At 40.6% G+C, this 19,950-nt stretch overlaps 1 protein-coding gene across 2 annotated transcripts in view; it reads left to right on the top strand.

Moving 5' to 3' along the window:
• The window catches only part of KIF26B (kinesin family member 26B), a 202,497-nt gene that overhangs the window by 126,835 nt on the left and 55,712 nt on the right, over positions 1–19,950 (top strand). For both annotated transcript variants that reach the window (XM_082757483.1, XM_082757484.1), the window contains exons 4-7: positions 10,700–10,906; positions 12,096–12,189; positions 14,299–14,561; positions 17,469–17,652. In XM_082757483.1, the coding sequence (XP_082613609.1) occupies positions 10,700–10,906; positions 12,096–12,189; positions 14,299–14,561; positions 17,469–17,652 (748 nt within the window). The remainder of the gene's footprint in view (positions 1–10,699; positions 10,907–12,095; positions 12,190–14,298; positions 14,562–17,468; positions 17,653–19,950) is intronic.

Consider the following 19,950-nt stretch of genomic DNA (forward strand, 5'->3'; position numbering starts at 1 on the left):
TCCCGTTTAGTTTTCTTTCTGTCTATTTATTCGTCTGCCTTTCTGGTTTGGTATCATTTAGCTAGTTACACTTGGTACAAAAAGCACATTTACTGCGCTCAACAAAGTTGGATTTTCTGGTTCTTTGCAGTTGCTTCTGACAGCTGGCTATAGCCGGGTGCTGCACTGTCTGTGTCTGTGCCAGGAGGAAAGATGTACAGTCCTGATGTCGTGGTTCCGTGATCAGACAAACCAGGATCAGTGCTAGGTACACCATACCATCCTCCTTGTCTGCAACTTGTGTTTCTTCCCATGGGAACACAGGATGTGGTGGAGATGAACTGCATTGTTCCTGTAGTCAGATGCATGCCCAAGAACCAATGCTGTAGAGTACAACACAGAGATCATTTGCAGTGGCAACATAGACTTAGATAATATCTTTGGATTTTTCTGAGTTAGTAAGAGCATCTCTGTGCCACCAGAAGCTGTGTTTGCTGATCTTCGTCATTAGGAACAAATTTTCTCAGACATGAGAAATTTTGTTGGCTTTACTTGCTTTCAGGGACAAGAGTCAGGTTGTAGTGCCTTCTAGTGGCTACTGCAAATTTCGGCTTCATGATCTATACTGGTTGGAAAGCAACTGGATGTTAGAACTAGTTAAGAAAGGCATAAAGCACAAAGTAAAAAGACTCTGTATGCTGCTTTATTATTAAGAAATCTATTGAACGTTTGCACCATGAGTGTTGTGCACCACGTCAAAAGGGACAGAGTGGCGCTGGAAGAGATACAGAGAAGAGCATCAGGAGCAGTAGGAGATATGGAGGACGTAATGAGAATCAACTAAGGCTTTGCTTACATCATGGGCGGCTGGGGGGAAACATGAGGAGTGCTGTGCAACTCATAGGGACCCAGAGAGCTTAAGACAGCTGTTTCTTTGGATTTAAAGAACTGGGCAGCATCAAATAAAGTAAGCAGGTAGCAGACTCTTTAAAAAAAAAAAAAAAAAAAAAAAAAAGGAAGATGTTATTTATGAGAAATGTATATAAGGCATGGGAATCCTTGCCAGAAGATGCTGTGGGTGCTAAAAGCTTAGAGAGGCTGGTAAGATTTGGTTCAGGCTACAAGCTGGATCATCAGGGCCTGTGGCTCTCCCCTGTCTCGGAGGACAGAGGGTGAAGGAAACGGACCATGTTGGCACAGTGAGCCAGGCAGGTATTGTCAAGCCACAGCCATGAGGGGACCAGTGGGATGTCAGCGCAGCCCACCAGCGTGGGAGGCTCACAGGGTTGGTCCCTTTTGGAGATGGGATATTACAGATTTATGTGAACCTTTAGATTCAGCTTTTAAAGCCTTTTGTTTTCTTGTCCCAAGCGCAGTAAATAATCCTGTTTATTTCAGAGGCATGCGGAATCAAGCCCACCATAAAAATTCATTCCACATACTTCTTTTAAGTCTCAACAAATGTATTTTTAATTATAGATAATATATATCATTACAAATGGATCTCATTAATTCTAAGTGGCTGTCTGCTAAGGCTGTGTAGCTGTTGTACTTCCCTGTACCACTGCCAAAGTAGAAGCATGCAGGTAGTGTTAAATGTGATATAACATGAAAGAAAAGGTAGATTTAATATTATATTTATGCCCTTGGAAATATTACAATTACACCATAGGAAGAGGAAGAACTAGAATTCAGGTAGTCTGTTTAGGTAAAACAAGCATTTCCTGGGACCTTGGATGATTCATTTATTCTTATACTTTATTTCTTCAGTTGGAAAATGAGCATAACTGTAAATAGGTCGTAATCCTGTCAGAAGCTTTTGCAAACCCCTGCAGGATCTTCGGATGGAAGGTTTACTAACCATATAAATAATTTCCTTGCTTAGATACAGAACCTTGGTTTTATCATTTCCTCCTTTTTTTTCCTTTTGTTCATGGATGTTCCTAAAAAGGGTCAAATTCAGATCTCATATGCTTCCAGGTAAATAAGGAATTATTGTTGATAACACTGACATTATACTATATTAAATTTCTTGCTAAAGCATCTAACTCTAATCCTTGAAATCTCTACTGGATGTTTCATGCCACATACAGCACTGGAGGGTGGTTATGCTCCCCTTCTGGAGACCGTATTTCTTCTCTGAATATTCAAATGTGTATTAGATATCTCATTTAATATGATGACTGTATCTCCTTCCATTTATGTGGACTCTTTAGCAATGCCAGCCCCTTTCTTTCTTTGGGCTTCTTTTTTTTCCCTATGAATTCCTAGATCTTTTTCCTAGTAAGTACCATGAACTGTCCCTTTTATTTACTGGCTGTCATTACCAACTGCCACTCCAAAGCTCTACACATCTTTTTCCACACTTATATACATTAAATTGTAATTTTTCACCTCTTCCAGCTTGGTTTAAATAATGTAAATCCTTCTTATTTGATTGCATTGCTACTCATTATTTATGGTGCTATGCCATACAATGTTATGTGCAGACTGGGGAATCTTCTTTTGTATGCAGTCATGGAGATCATCTTTATAAATAATGAAAAAGCTTACAATTGTGATTATACATCTTCTGTGCAATACCTGTATATACTTTGTCTCCCTAGCACTGAAAAGACGTCTCAAAGGCACGCATAAGAGAAACTTTGTCTTTTATCTGCATTCTTTCCACCGAGATTCTTGTTTCCTGAGACAAAAAACAGAGAGCCTTGTTCATCTGGGAGCTCCTGCTCTCCTGAGAATGTATAACGCGAAGCCCTCGATGCTACCCTCTCTCTAATTAGGCGTGAGATGACCTGCTGGCTTACACTTACCAAGCCACATCGTGTGCACCATTCCCATAGCTTCACAAAAAAGGAAACTGAAACTCGTAGAAGTACTAATTACCAATGAGCATGTCTGAGACACTGCTACTGTTGATATTGCGACTGCTTTCTATCCACACCAGTCATTTCAGCAACCACATCAGTACAGCTCTGGTATGCTGGAAGGGAAGGTTTCTAAGAGGGAACTTTGGGTGGGTGAAGCAAAAATCCCTTTAGTCTTTCTGCACTGTAGTGGGATATGAGCATAGCCTATGAGAACGAGCCAGGTAATGTGGTGCTGCCTGCTCCTTCCTGCCCTGGAGGCTGATCATAACCCCGTGTAGGCAGCCTTGTCATTGATCACGAGAGGGAGGAAAGGAGTTGCTTAAGGGAGACTCGCCTTACTGGTGTCAGAGATGTGCTTGCTGGGCTTTGTTGATTTCTCTGTATGATCTGCAGATGCCAAGCTGTGTTGGAATATGAACAGAGCAACATTTGGCATATTGCTTGCGTGGGGAGCCAGTGCTGTACTACCTGAGTTTCTTGTATTAAACTTAAAACGAGGGATAGTTTGGCCAAGCTGTACAGTGTTCTGTGGCTAGGATCATAATGTCAATTAAACAGCACCAGGAAACATTCCCCGGGCACTGGCACTCAATCATCTATACTCCTGCATTGATAAGAAGGTCCCTGGCGTGATGTTGGGCTGGTAGACCACTCTCCCAAACAGTGATTGAAAAATCAGCACAGGCAAAGAACCACCTTAGTACACCATAGGTCAGAGAATGAAAGTTACAGGAAAATATGCGGGCCATTTTGTGCCAGAAGACAGGTTTTGACATGTTTCATTGCTAGACAAGTATTCCCTATCTGAAGACCCTTGTGAAGTGGTTGCATTAAGATGAGAAAAGGAAGGGGGAAAGGGATGGAAAGCTGTACTCTAAAAGGTCACTGAAGTGAAGCAAAATATTGGTTTGATTTTGAAAGGTAAAGAGATCTGATGCCAAGGAAATGAGGAGCACTTGAAATTCATGGCAGACATCTGTACTTGCTTCTCAGCTCAGAAAAAAATAAACTCTTATTAGAGTGAGAGGGTCAGTGCAAATTTTTGTCAGTAGTAGTATGCTAGAGGCTTAAGGAAGGTATCTGTGTACTTTACCAGTGGGCGCATGGTTATGTATCTGCAGATCCACTGCAGGGAAGATGATTTGCCAGCTGATCCTGTCTTGTTCATGCTGGGACCGCTGAAGGCTTTTCTATGTTTTTCAGTTCTTACGAAAGTATCTGTAACAGTGCCACTTATAGATATTCTCCAAAAAAAGGTGAAATTTCATCCCCACACGTGAGCTCAGTTAGTCTATTGTTGGCTGCATCATAGCTGCAGATACGGTTCTGTGGATGCATGTGGAAAGTGTCAGAAGCTGGGAAAAATCCTCCTCCTGCTTGAGGCAACACACAGATTGCCCCAGCTGTGCAGGTCTGAAATGCAGACTTCCCTCAAAGAGATCAGAAACAAACAAAAGGAAAACAAGGAACACAGAATGTCTTTGGCATGAGGGGAAATTTAGGGAAGGCTTGTTTCCATGACAGGGTGATCCTTATGCCCTTTTTTTTTTCTTTTAAGAAGAGAACAAATTTGCAATGCTCTGTGTTATCTAGCAAATGCTGAAGTAGCAGTGTGGGAGCTGAGTAACTGGGCTGCTGGGATGGATGTACATGCTGGTTTCAGATGGTGTAGGTGCTCAGCACTGTCTTTCAGCCGTACCAAATTACAGGGACAAAACTCAAAGCTACTGCTGACACAAACAAGACAGAGGTCACTGAGCCATGCCCTGTGACCTGAACGTATTTCACACCAGATTTTACTGAGTTCATTAATAAAGTTACATCAGGTAATCAACAAAAAGATACAACCCTGATAAGGGCAAGTTCTTAAGATAAGAACAATATCATTGGTGTTTGGTTACAGCGCATGTAAACTACTCCCCTTTATTGCTGGAAGTGCAAATTAGTTCTGCTGCTGTGCAGGATAGGCTTGATGAGCTAGTAAAGGAAATGTTTCCTTACTAGTTTTAGCAATGGCACAAGAAAGAAACAGAGGGACGGTTGTTTAAAAAAAAAAAAAAAAAGACCTGTGAGCCCAATGATTTTTTTCCCAATTGTTTTCATTGCTTTTCCAGAGTAGTATTTTTTTGCTTGTGGTGATAGTGACAGCCCTTCCCACACTGAATGTGAGTGATCTGGCCTGATTGTTTTCTAATTTCTGCTGAAGTGAGGCACTGATGCCTACAAGAATTACCTTTGTGAGAACAGAAAGGGAGGAAGGAGAATGAGGCCCATGTACACATGCTTTCCTGACCAATATAAATCAGCATAATTTACCCTAGCTTTTTGCCAAATGTGACCAGCAGACTTCTATTAAAACACTGTCCACCCATACAAATCTTTATTTGTCTCATTCTTGCTCTGTTTATCTTAACTTTCCAAATTTCATTTTAGCACTATCATTTAATTGTCTCATAATCTGTAGGAAAGACCCTTGAAAATACTTAAGAGACTGTTTCTCTATTCTCTGGGCACTGCAGAAAGGTTTCTAGCTTTACATCCATCATGCAAAAGCATGTATGTGCTTAAGCACTTGGGATGCCATAGATTTTCCTGTGCTGTAGTGTTTTGTGGCTGACTACAACAAAAATGCATGCCTGCCACCATTATTTACAACTGTAACAGTGAGAAATTACAAAACCCACTCTTCATTAACCTCCAATAAGGCTGTTCCTGCAGCCAGTGATTGCCATTACATTGATGGAGTGCTAATACAGCTCAATAGCCCCGGTTGGCCCGTCTCGCCCATGAGTGCATCACAGCTCCTGCCTCCCACCACTACCCAGCACACGTCCAGCAGAAGCTGCTCAAATGATTGATGAGAAAGGCAGCTCATAAAGGCAAGCACAGTGCCCAAAGCAACAGCTGTCTAGCCCTATCCCTGCAGTAATTAGATAAATGAACCCCAAATGAAATCTTACAGGCAAGAGTAGAAGGAAGTGATAATATCCCCATTGCCTCATTCCAGCCTCTGCTTGTAGTTATTCTTCTTTGGTACGGATTTGACAGAGCTTACCTCTCCCCTCTTCCACACTCACTTCACTGCCGGTCCTCCAGACAGACCCCTGCAGGCACAGGAGACATGGGAGTGTCAGTGGCTGGGGCTGCACTCAGTTTTTTCTCTCTCTTTTTTTTTTTTTTTTCCAGTGGCACCAGTTGTTCAAATCTGCAGAGCTTGCTGAACCTTTGTCCTTCTCTGCAGAGGAAGAACATAACAAAAGGTCCATGGCAGGTCACAAATTGAGTTTACCAGGAAAAAAATCCTGCAATTAGCAAATGCCATCTTCAAGAAATAGTTGATGTATTTGTAGGGATACACTAGGTAAAAAAGGAGAAAACAAAGGAATATGGTTCAGGCAGCTGAAATTGCAATGGAAGCAATTAAAAGGTCTGTGTTTATTTTTATGGTACAAAAGCATTGTGATATTACAGCAATGTTCCCTTGATGCTACTGAGTAGTACCCGTGAATGAACAGTGACTACTTAATGCCCATATTTACCACATAGAGATAAAATTATGAAAAAAAAGCATATATATGGTTATATATAAATTCAGAAAACACCTATACATCTATGCATTTTTAAAAAATAGTTCATATAATTATGCACAGAAATTAAATATAAATATGTATACAAGAAATATAAAGAAACCATGTTGAGGAAATCTAAGCAGTACAGATCCAATTTTGCTTTTATTTATGCCATCGTGTATCAGGCATAATACTGTGGAAGTACATGACTGTAAAACTCATTCAAGAACAGAACAGTTCCTCCCAGGTAGGAACTGATGTCCGGAGAAGTAAATGGGAGTCCTGTTGGATTTAGTAGTTGTCAAATCAGATCCTGTGATCTCACAGGAGAAAATACATTAACAAATGTTTCCGGCATGAGCAGAATTAAGAAGTGAATTTATGTCCTAGAAGAGGCACAGTAATGATGCAGAACAAGTGACCTTTTCTTTTATTCTCTCTCTCCACTCTTAAGCTAGGGTAATTCTTGCTGAGTTCAGCCAGATTTGCAGGAGTGTAAACTTAGATCAAAATTAGACCCCAGTTGTTTGTTTTACCAGCAGCCCATGTCTCAAGAGAGGGCTTTCATCTCTCCCTGTAGAAACAGTCAGAGGTGCGTCTAAGGCTGGGCGCTGCCAAGACCCGATCACTGGGATTCAAATAAGAATTTCTGGCAGACAGAGTGGTCCCATTAATCACAAGTGGTATCTCTTAAACCCTTCAATTACAAGAGATTAGTGGAGAATTGTAGCATTGGACTAAAGCAGTAATGACACATAGGAAGTGAAGCAGAAAACCTGCTTTCTTCTTAAGAAGAAGTTCAATTTACAGTTTATTTAAATATAAATTGCAAGCATAAAGTAATAGAGTTCTTAAACTTCACTGTTCAGTTAGTTTCAAATTAACCATACTGTACTTCTGCCTTCCCCAGAGCGTCACTGTGATCTTCAACCTGTCTGTTCCTTAAATTGAACCGAAGTCTTTTAAGTCCATTAAGTTCCTGTGCTATCCCCATAGCTGGCTGAATTACATTCTCCTCTTCTCGCACTGCCTCCCCCGTGGCCAAGATTGCAGGGGTCAGCACGGACTCCAAACCTCCCCCTGCTATCCCCCAGTTATAAATCGCCTGAAAGACTGTGAAATGGCTGTCTTCTCCCATCGTTTGTACTGCTGTAGCTTAGTTGATTTACTGTCATCCTAACTGCTATTGGGAAACATTTTGCATGAATCCTTGGGTTTAAGTTACATGCATAATAATATTTACTAATAGAGTGCCTACCTAACGGCAACTGCCAGTCCTTAGAGGCCCAGGTGCACAGACCTCTTCATACCAGCTGTAAACAAACTGTCTTCAGAATAAGAAGTGGCTCAGTTATCAGGATACCCACGTATAGTCCTTGCAGTATTCCTCTGCCCTCACACACAGGAAAAATTAGATCTGAAAATAAAACTCCCCAAAGCACAGGAAATCAGAGGTTCATGGCAATAGCGTATTTTTCTTGTGAATTGTCTGTATTTGCTAGAGCTGAGGAGCCGAATGGTCAGAAAGTTTATGTCATTAGACATCTCCTGGGACTTTTGAGATGAGCTCCTTTTTATAGTGGTTCATTCGTTTTATCTGATGCTACTAAATTTTTAGGATTAAATTGATCTTTTACTCCAGGGAAAGACAAAACTGATGCTTGAGCTTCTATCACTATAGCTGTTGGAAGTAAGGAGGATTTGCAGTATTACTTTAGTAAGAAGTGACAGGTAGTAGTCTGATTTTGTGTAAAGAGGTTTAAATCAGGGCCCAAAGCTGGTGATGTTATACTGGTACAAAACTGGTAGAGGTTGAAATGAAGCGTCCATACAGTTTGAGGCCAGAAAGAATGTATTCATACCTGTATATGTAAGGTTGTTAGATTTAACCTATTTTCCTTCTAAAAAAAAAAAAAAACAAAACAAACAACAAACTTACCCTTGGGGTATTCAATTAGCTCTCCTTTGCACATAATGATCAAGGATCTGAAGGATATGGACTCACAGCAGCCAAAGGTGCACATAAACTTACAGGGAAGTAGATTTGTAAAGTAGAGTATTTTATTTGATTTAGTTGAAGAACAGCAGTTAATTGAGTTTCTAACAGATCAGTCTAATATTTTTACAAAGTGATATCTGTTTTAAAATAGGATACAATAGAAAAACACAGCTAATGTAAAATTGAAAATAGGTGAAGACTAATAAAGCTGACTTCATGGTGGCCAGCAGCTTCCTCACGAGGGGAGCGGAGGGGCAGGCGCTGAGCTCTGCTCTCTGGGGACAGCGACAGGACCCGAGGGAACGGCATGGAGCTGGGACAGGGGAGGGTCAGGCTGGGGGTTAGGGAAAGGGTCTGCACCCAGAGGGGGGTCGGGCACTGGGACAGGCTCCCCAGGGCAGTGGTCACGGCACTGATATGCAGGAGTTCAAGAAGCATTTAGACAATGCTCTCAGACACATGGTTTGAGTTTTCGGTGGTCCTGTGTGGAGCCAGGACTTGGACTTGATGATCCTTGTGAATCCCTTCCAACTCAGGGTATTCTATGATTATATGTCTTCTTTTTTCTCCTCCAGGACTCAGTGTTGCCCTCCCTCCCCTCTGTGGTTACTTGACGAGTGCCTCTCTTCTGAGCTGCCAGGACAACTAGGGCTGAAATAAACCAGGGGCAGTTCATTACAACTGTCTGGGGGTGTTGATGGTCTTTGTCCTCAGTAGAAATTAGCTCTGCTAATTAAATTAATGCCTTGGGCAAAACGCTGGAAGTGGCTTTTTTCAGTTAGGTGTTAGGTTTCATAACTGCTGAGCTGAGTGGTTGAAAAGAGAACCCATGCACACCCAAGCTGCATTCTTCCTCTTTCCCCTCAACTAACCATGTAAAACTGAAATCAGACTCTTGACCATTTTCATCTAGTTACAAGTTGTTTTCCTGGTTTAAATTTGGATTCACATTACCAATTTGACTCACAAGCATATAGAGACAACATTACAAAAATACTGAACAATCTTGATTGATTTCTGATCTCATTCTGTTGTCTTCAGAGGAGTTGTTTAAAAAAATGAATTTTCCCAGATTTGACCTCTCAAACCAGATGACTTATTTACATGTGGGATGAGTTTGGGCAAGCATGAAATGAGGTCTACATACGAAAAGCACCAGTCTCAACGAGGCTGACAGGAGCCACAGCCTGGCCTGACTTTTGGGGCTACAATACCTCCCAGTGTGTTTCTGCCATCCCAGCAGTGGCTGAGTGCCCACCCTGTGCTGAAGTGCCTCTTCATGGTGACTTGCATGCCAACCATGCATGGGTTTTAATACAACGGAGATATAGTTAGAACGAAACAATTAGATAAAAGTTCTGGTTGGCATGAAAGTCAGTCTGCCCTAGGACAAAGTAAATGAATGTGTGGCTAGAAGGCAAAAGCTGGCAGAGAGGTGAGGTTTGCCCTGTAAAGTTCAGGAACTGATTTGTCTGCAGGTAGTGAATTTATGGGGAGAACCAAAACAAGACCGATTATCAACTGTATTATTTACATCTACCAAGTGGCCTACCAAGTGGGCTAATGATGCAGTATAATCTCATTAAATCCATGAAGATGTATTTTTGTCTAGAAATAACATCTTATGTAGCCATTTAATGAGTTATGAACTAACATGTTTTAACAAATCTTTTATCACTTATTACATTTCACTCCCTTGACGATGATTTCAAAATCTGACCATTAAAACAGGGCTATTTTCACAACTCTTTGATGATGACACTTAGATGTGAGCAGTTCATCTTTTTGCATTTGGATAGAATCAGAAAGGTGTAAATTACAGATCTGGCTTTTATGTGCTTGTCTTATTGATCACACTACTGTGTAGAAACCGCAGTAGTTCTGATAGTTTAGCAGCCTAGATTACGTTTCAGCTTTCTTAATTGGGCCACTAGGGTACAGTTACTTTTCAATTTATACCGAGAGTAAGACAAGGTGATGTAATACTTCATCGTTGTACTTGAGTAACACGGGCACTAAAACACCATGAGGTAGCTTGTAATTCTAACTACATGAGGTGCTTGTTGAAGTAGACAGAGACAAGTTCTGGCTTTGTGCAATGTGCATTGTAGACCAAGTTCTATCTATAATCATTCCCGTGTCTTCACTGACTTCCATGGAGCTACAGCAAAGTGAATCGAGTGGCTTGGGTCGAGTGTTTTGGAAAGTTCATTCAACATATAAGAGTCTAGTGCATCCAACAGTCTCATCAAATGTGGTCATCTTTTTGTGTTTGTTGACAGGTCAAAGTGATGGTGCGCATTTCTTCCACGCTTGCCAGAGACACATCTGAGTCCAGCTCTTTCTTAAAAGTCGATCCCCGTAAGAAGCAAATCACACTGTATGACCCAGCGACCTGTGGAGGTCAGAATGCTTTTCAGAAAAGGGGCAACCAGGTTCCACCCAAGATGTTTGCTTTCGATGCAGTTTTTCCCCAAGATGCATCACAGGTAGGCAAAGTCTGATCAGAACAGTTATCTAACAATAGAACGCACCAGAGCCAGATGGATTTCAGCTGCAACAGCAGTACTTTCAATAGAGTTAGACCAGAGTCAAATTTGATCCATCAGTGTTATCAATAGTGAAATCAATTTATTAAATCATATCTAAATGATTGTGTGCTTTCTTTATTCTTTACTGTAAACAATTGGTCCTAAAATTATACATGCAATAAATATGCTAAATGGTGCCTAGAATGCAAATCCTCCATATCAACAATTTTTGTATATTTTAAACGGATTATTTGGTGTATACAGCGATCTGATCAGAAAGCCAGTTCTCTAATACAATTCTCTATTCATTAAGAAGTCAAGGATTATTTGTACACTGTTTTACTGTACAATTTACAGTAGAAGGTTGGAGATTTTAATCCACAGATCTCCAATCATAAGTATATAATCAGATTTCTCATTTTTATTAGGCTTTGGTTTGGTGAACTGTTATACAAATGCCATGAGGAAGACAGTAAAAGAGCAAAGTAGACCAGAGAGTCTGAACCTTAACTCTAAGAATGCCCTGGGTAAATTTGTGTGTTGTACTTCTTAACATACTTCTGCTGTTGTCAGGATGGAGTCTACTGCTGCTAAACGCTAGGAAGACTCATAATAAAATAGAGAAAAATTAAGAAATGTCACCTAAGTAATACCAAACATTCTGTTTTACCCCCCTACATTCCTTACCCACCTGCTAGTGGAAATTAATTCAGTCCGTAATTGGGGAAATAACAGAACCTGTTAAAATTTCTCAGTATTTCCTTTTCACCCACAAAAAAATATTTTTATGACTCCTTAAGAGACAGATCTATCAAATCAACCACAACCCCTTCATAGTATGTGTATTTTGTTTAACATCATGCCAGTTGTTGATAGTCAGCAAATGAAACTTCCTTGAGAGAGCAAAAATTTTGTTTCTTGTGCTTACACAAACAATGTCATTACCATCAATAGTATTGGTCACACAAATGAAACAAGCAAGATTAGACTTTTTGATAATTTAGCATGCTGTCTGGAGCACTGTTGACCTTATGACTACTTATACTGAAAGTACTCCGTTGATTTTCCTATTATTGTTGATAATTTTCTTTAATTTCTTTCTCTCTCTCTCTCTCTTTTTTTTTTTTTTCTTTAATACCTGTTACAGGCTGAAGTATGTGCTGGGACTGTGGCTGAAGTGATCCAGTCAGTGGTCAATGGTGCAGATGGCTGCGTGTTCTGCTTTGGCCATGCAAAACTTGGTTGGTATTGCTAAATTTCCCTATTTGAACAGCAAAATGAATATTTGTAACCAAAGGTTGTTAATGCTTGAGGTTAGGGAAAACAAACCGTCATTTTTCTGTGCATAGTAATTGTATTTGAAAGTAGTACACTACATGCGTGGCCTTATACTACACCTTCACCTTTCATTAACACATCTCTCAACTCTGCATACTGTCTAAATGATGGACAACGTGCTCTTTGAAGCAGAGGTTGTTTTTGAGTTCTTGCTTTATTCAGTCCCCTGAGCACTACAGCAACTGTTAGTATTCTCCTCAATTGTTAATGAATGATCCAATAGGGATCGATAGTTTTACAAATGTGCCTAGTATTGGAGACTCTTTGCCAAAACACCACTTCTATCAAGCTGAGAGTATCCACTCAAGTACTCTGTGTTTGTGGTGACACTGTTCAAGTGCAGTGACTGGGCACTCACATCATACGCTTTCTATTCTATTCCCAGATTAGACGATTCTTTAATTACTGTTCCCTGTTCTGTCTCCAAGAAATCCTATTCTAATGGTTAACTGAATATTACCAGTGGATTAAAACTCACTCTTTACATCAACAGCATTTTAGGTGTTCACAGAAAGACAATAAAAAGGAGAATCATTATCATTAACAAACTTTTCTTTTGAAATAACTGGATTTTATGAGCAATCATATTTTTTGTTCATGTTTATTGAGATGTATTTTGAAAATAATATCTCTTTAATGAAGGGGGGTTTGTTGTGAATGGGTGCAATGATCTCTATTTTTTACTGTCCCGAAGAAACAGATAAACACACAAAACTGAAAAGGATAATTCAATTTTTCAAGTGATAAGGAAGATCAAACTGTATCAGGCTATGATTATCCCAATTTAAAGGCAACAAAAGCTGGAGAATACAACAAAAGCTGCAGTACCACCCACCAGCTCTGGTACAATAAATAGAGCAGGGCCATTTGTCCAACTAACCACAGGACCCCTCTGGACCATACAGGAGTAACAGTGGGATGAACACTTGGATATTTAATCCTGTGTGACCTGCCAAACACTAGATGACAAGTGGAAAAGAAAGCTGTCAGATGCTGGTGACTCACAAGTGCTACGTGTCCTTCAGAGAGATGGCTTAGTTGCAGCTCTACTGGAGCACAAGTTGAGTCTCTGCAGTTGCATCACCATTCTGCCAACTGTGGACACACACAGACACTGCCACTGACATGTGCTTAAAAATATCACGGGTCTTCTTTCACATAGATTCAACATACGGAATAAAACAAGGCAAAGAAACCACAAGTACTTGCCAAAAATTATGTATACCTTTATACTTTGGCTTGAAAATTTAGAAAACTTGTCTCTATATACTGACACCTAAAACAGCACAAGATAGAACTTGATGCTTGTTCTTGTTCAACAAACTTTTACAGGAGAGACAAGCCAGAATTATAAGTGCAGAATAAAATAATAGTAAAGTAGGGGAAGCTTTAGGTCCATATAAAATATTTATTCTTGTGGACCCAATTCTGCACCAAATGACCACGTGTACCTGTTTTTTGTTTGTTTGTTTGTTTGTTTGTTTTGTTTGTTTTGTTTTTCTTTTGTTCTCTGTATAAAGTTACATCTCTGTGATCCTGGGACCAGGGTTATGTCAATGCCAGTCCCAGTGTGTGACACGTAACATAGTGCTTTGAAGTAATATGGTATACAAAGTATATATCGCACTCACAGTATCTAGAGCAGGGAATTTCATAAACCATGGTATTCCTGCTCTGCTCAATTCACCTCGCTATTCACCCATGGTACTGTCTGCAGTGTTGTGTGATAGGGACCTGCAGACCCTTGCCTGGGGAATGGGGAATGTCAGAGGAATACATGAGGTTACAATTCTTGAAAGGGTCTCAAGATTTCATCTGTTGGTTTTAAATGCTCTCCATTTTCCATGTATTATTTGTCTGCCTGCCTGCCTATCTCCCTTTTCTGGCTGTCCTTTTGGTTGTGAAGAAGTTGATTTCATGAGGCTGATAAAGGATAATATCACTTAGCAGAAGGCTGTGAAGGTCCTGGAAATGACATTGTTATTTTTTCTCCACCTCCCCATTCCTGACAGGGAAGTCATACACCATGATTGGCAAGGATGATTCCATGCAAAACCTTGGCATAATCCCTTGTGCCATCTCCTGGCTCTTCAAGTTGATTAATGAACGCAAAGAGAAGACAGGAGCCCGCTTCTCAGTCCGAATTTCTGCAGTGGAAGTGTGGGGGAAAGAAGAAAATCTTAGAGACTTGTTGTCTGAAGTGGCTACAGGAAGCTTGCAGGATGGCCAGTCCCCAGGCGTCTACCTATGTGAGGACCCCATTTGTGGCATGCAGGTGAATCCAGTCTTAATTTTACACTAAAACAAGCAATGTGATTTTTTTGAGCCATTGAGATGGTTCAAATTCAAGAACTACCCAGAGCACAAAGTTTATAGACTTGAAAGTGTTTACTTTAAAACATGCAAGAACTTTATGACCTGCAGCTGCAGGGCCATCTGCTCTCCTGGCCTAAATATTTGTACCTCTGGTATAACTGATGTTGAGCAGGGGCTTGTGTTTGCAATAAAAAGTGAAAGCATTCAGTGCAAACAGAAATTCACCTCATTTAAAAAAAAAAAAAAAAAAAGTGTGATCTCTTTTTTGTAAAACAACAAGATAAAATATTTACAGTACTGCACAAATAGCTGTAGGCCATTAATATGGCTGTTTATCTCTTTATAAACATTATTTATAGCACTTGCATTAGCAATGTTGTAGGAAGCATTAATCGCTACTTATTAATTGCTGCCAAGACATAAATTCCTGAGCTGGGCAAGCCAAGAGTAACTCCAGATCTTCTCAGGTTTAGAGGTTTAGCAGGAATGAGTAACTGGTCCATGTATTTCCTGGGTAACCACTAGAAAGTCTCAGAAGCCCTTTTTATTTATTTATTTATCTATCTATCTATTTATTTATTTATTTATTTGGCTGGGGGGAGGAAGGGCCTATTTTTCAAATTGTTGTCTGTGTAAAAGTGACTCTGATTTTTGTATGACAGATGATGGGGGAAGAGGGGACAAACTAGCTTCAATACATTCTTTCAGCCTTAAAGGCAATGGCTACATCCATCCAGGAACTGCAGAGCAATTCCCTCCAGGAATGGGAAAATGGAGGGAGGAGGGAACAGACTCTGTCTGCCTGCTCCCTGTTTCCAGCTGCAAGCATCTAGGAATCATGATTCACATCCCCAAAAGTTGTGAATCATGAGATTTTAAACAGCAAGTAGTAAACTTTGTGTTTTATCTCTTTGTGGTTTAAGCCTTTTGGACATACTGAGAGTGTATTTTCAATCCTTTCTGTTTTACCCAAGGACTGCAAAGTTTCTTCTTGGTTTTAAATAATGATTAGCGTTCTTATTCTCACTTGACTCATAGTTTTAGTGCCTCATGAAATACTGGCGTTATCACAAGAGCATTACTGGCATTATCTCACCCCCTGGTATCTAGTAATGGGTGTAGTTCAGTTAGTATAGATGGGAGACTCAAGTCTTCACAGTTCCCACTGGGGTGATAGATGGGTTGGTTTAGATCTGAATTAGAATATGTATGCATGTTACATATGTTGCATAACTGTGTGACAGATAACCCCTCCTTAGAGCTTAATTCTTCACTAAGGTATTTAAGCACAACAGCAATAAAAATAAATAATCCACAATAGTAGACTATTTTTACATACACGCAGACGTAATAGCCATAAACAATGTGAATTGTTTTAGATCAGCAGAGAAAAGGTAGCTCCATGGGAGGGATGCACAGGGCTGTGCATCTCTGCAGTGTAAAATACTGATTTAAAATAGGAGCAAAACCTCTTTTTACGTGTGTTTGCAAGACATAATAGTGTTCTGTAGTTGTATCCTACACCTGAATTCTCAAAATCCTTGGTTGAAGGGAGGAGATTATGTTATAGCCATACAGATATGCAAAACCAGCAGCGTGTATAGCAAATGAATAATCACCATATGTCATACTGTCTGTCATTGGGCCTTTCCAAGTGTGCACATTTTTTTGTTGCTTATATTAGTGAGATCCGTCCACAGACTGGTCTGCCTTCTGCTTGCTGTGTTAACTCCTTCTTGCCTCCCTTTCTCTTTCTAGAGAGAGCTTAGCACGCAGCTGTGTTACCCCATCCCGTGCAGAGCGTTGGCATTATCCCTCCTTGGGCTGATTAATGATCACAAAGGGAAGGCAGGAGCACTGTCATCCTTAGGGAGAACTTAACTTTTAGCTGCATTACCCAGCAGTGGAGCAAACCCCGAGAATGAGAATTCCTCACTGTATTTACGCCAGACAAAACAAGCCTATCCTATGGGCTGTGGGCCAGCTCTGCATACTGCCAAAACTAATGCCATCGGATTGCACAGTCATGTGTCCTTTCCACAGGCAGGCTAGTCTTAGGTGACATGAAACACACATGCATTCCTAACATTATGGTGGGTTAATATCTGCCCTCCTATGCTGTCAATCACTCTGGAGAGATAAGAGCAGGCTGGTGGTGGTGATTGGGGTCCAGCAAATATGAACATATGCACACTACCTGTCTTGCTCCAGTTAATGGATTGCCCTATCTTGTGAGCAGGTGCACAGGCTTGTGGTGTGAAGGGGCATGAAAGTGTCTTCTCTTCTGTGCTTCTCTCCACACGCTGTGGGTCTGACCACAAGCTTCAGTCCTGTTATCTCACAGATTTGGCTGTGGACTGCTCCCTTCTAACACTTCCTGAAGAATAACACGCGGGCCTGCCCCCACCAGTCTTCACCAACTGTTGGGCTTGACGTGTTATCCACAGTAGCTTATTTATCTTCTAACTGTCAGGAGGACACAGTGATTGCCAAAGTAGGAAAAAACAGGCAGCAAAAATAACAAACTTTAATGAATGGCTTAAAATTCTGGGAAAGTAGAGGAACAAATGTGTGCATCTGTGTCCAGCCCATAGGACAAATGTTAGGTTTATTTGTAACAACTGCCACTAGAGGTACCGCAAGCAGCGACCCTCAGAAATGGGGCCTGGATTCAGTAGTGGGGCGCCTGGAGGACATGGCAATGCCCCTGCCAGTGCCAGGAGGTCTCATTCAACAGGGCGCTTCCTCCTCCCCAGCCCCATCAGAAGCCAGTGTATCCACAGCATTCATTGACTGTGGCTGTTGTCTGATAGTGTTGACTCCTGTGGAAGTTTGTGGGTAACTTCTTCCCTGTGTTAACCCCCAGCTCCAGAACCAGAGCGAGCTCCGCGCCCCCACGGCAGAGAAGGCTGCCTTCTTCCTCGACGCCGCCATCGCCTCGCGGCGCAGCAGCCAGCGGGACTGCGATGAGGAGGATCACCGCAACTCCCACATGCTCTTCACGCTGCACATCTACCAGTACCGCATGGAGAAGAGCGGCAAGGGTGGAAGTAAGCTGCTCCCTCACTCCCTTCCCTTGTCGCTGGTGGCTTTGAATAAGCCTTTAAGCAGTGTTCTCTAGTGGTGAAAATAAGCAGTGGTCTCTGATGGAGTGGATCCATTTAGACTGCTTGCCCATCTGGTGAAGATCCAGCAAAGGCCATTAAAGGCCACGAGGGACTATTGCTATCAATTGTCAATTTAGCTGCTGCCTTTGTGGAAGTATTAACAGTTAGTGCTCAACACTGCGTGGATGTCTGTGTTTAGATGCAAAAGTGCTCTTCAGGCTAGCTTTTAGTATTATCTTTGCTGATAGTTCCAGGGCTGAGATCATGGATGAAAATATTGTGGCGATGGGGATTCCCTGCCACCCTCACGTTGACTGTTCCAGTCCAGCACCTCCATAGGGCAGAGTGTGTGGGAGCTGATTTTGCCAGTGCATAACCTGCAGCTTTCCTTGAAGGAGCACAACATTTTAGTTGCTGGCCCTCCTGCATGTGTGCTCGTGGTTCTTCGTGTGAAGACTCCAGGCTGTAGGTTTGCTCTCTCTCTGTGCCATAGGTACTTTCACTGACTTGTGTCTTTATTCCATTTCCTATTTGTAAATGAGGAAAAGGTGCTTCCAGTATTTGCTGTGTCTATTCATATATTCTATAATTTTCAAAGGTTTCTTTTGACTCACCATTTATATTTTTTATTATATTTATCTTTTGTTTCAAGTCTCCAAACTGTTTATAGCTAGAGATGTACTTTTTTTTTTTTTTTTAATAGCAAAGTCCAGTGATAAACGATTTGTATAATATAAGGAGCACCCCCACCCAAAAGACAAACTTTCCTGTTTTTTTTTTTTTTTTTTTTTTTTTTTTTTTGTTGTTGTTGTTGTTGTTGTTGTTTTTTTTATAATAAATTTTACAGGGACAAATTGTTTGAAAGACACCTGAGACCTCTGATTTTTATTTTTTATTTTTGAGTTGGTGGCTTAAACAGTTCCGCAGATATAACACATATTTCAGTTCCTGGCTCTGCATAGGTCATTTGTCATAAGGAGTAGATTGCAAGTAACGATGTGTAGTGGGTGAACACCACTGCAGTATTAATGTCTGATGTTTGAATGCAGAAAATTTACATTTACTGTACTTATAATGTGAGAGAGAAAACCAGAAAGTTGTTCTAAATGGAAATGCAGTTTGCATGTGTTTAAGTAATAACCCCAGTGGAACTGGCAGGCAGAAAACTCAATTAACTAAAGGTTTATTAATTAACCACCCTGCGGTGGAAAGGAAGACTGTGAATGCTCAAACGGATTGGTGCATAGGAATAAAGATGGCTGATTTTGAGGGAATTATTATTACGATTATTTAATACTCCATGTTTTTTACTACAGGCAAAAGTACTACATGTACACACAATCCTTTTCTACTATTTTCAAATGCAATTAATAAAAGAGAAAAAAATATTTTCCTGTGGCTATAATTACTCATTTTAAAAAGCGAAGATGACACGATCCTGTAAGATTATAGTATGGCATGCTTTCCCAACTGCCTGTAGTTATATTTTCATCCCTTGTCCATACCACCTCCTGTCTTCAAGTTTCCATATCTTAGTGGCCTCTTGAGCTGGGCAGGGTCAGATCTGGCTGATAATTGAATGAGGGGGGAATTCCAGCTGCTCAGAAAAGGCGCCTAGTGATTATCAGTGTCTCCTTCTGTAATGAAGGACTTCTCAGAAAAAAATGTGCAGACAGTAGAGATATATAGATTCCAGTAACAGGATTAAAAAAGGCTTGGAAAAAAAAAAGAAAAATAATTAAAAAAAAAAAAAAACCTGCCTTCTAAAGGATGAGATTAAAGGGAAGGCTAATGCATGATTTTGGTAAAAAATGACAGTTAGAGTAATGCATCAGTACTGTACTTAACTCCTGGTCAGATTCATTACCAGGAATGTCATGAAGCAGGCTTAGTACCACTGAAAGAAATGGAATTGTGGCAGAACTGGCACCACCATTTTTCAGCTGTCAGCTCTGCAAAGTCTTCGTGGCCACTGAGAAAAACAAGTGCTAGGATGTTCTACTTCTCTCTACAGCTGCCAGGTACATTAATGGAGAACTTGCCTAAAAAATAATTTCATTTTCAGGTCAAGCAAGTGGATCTGCCGTCCTAAAACATGTCTTATTTTGACTTGTAAATTAAATAAGAACGAAGGATCCAGTCCTTTCTCTTGTTCTGGATTTCTTCGATCTGTATAAAAGGACTATGTGTGCAAACAATATGACTAAAGTTTGAAAGGCAGATTTTTTTAAAATAAATTGT

The sequence above is a fragment of the Aythya marila genome, assembly GCF_965140915.1.
Source record: "Aythya marila genome assembly, chromosome: 3".
Taxonomy (NCBI): domain Eukaryota; kingdom Metazoa; phylum Chordata; class Aves; order Anseriformes; family Anatidae; genus Aythya; species Aythya marila.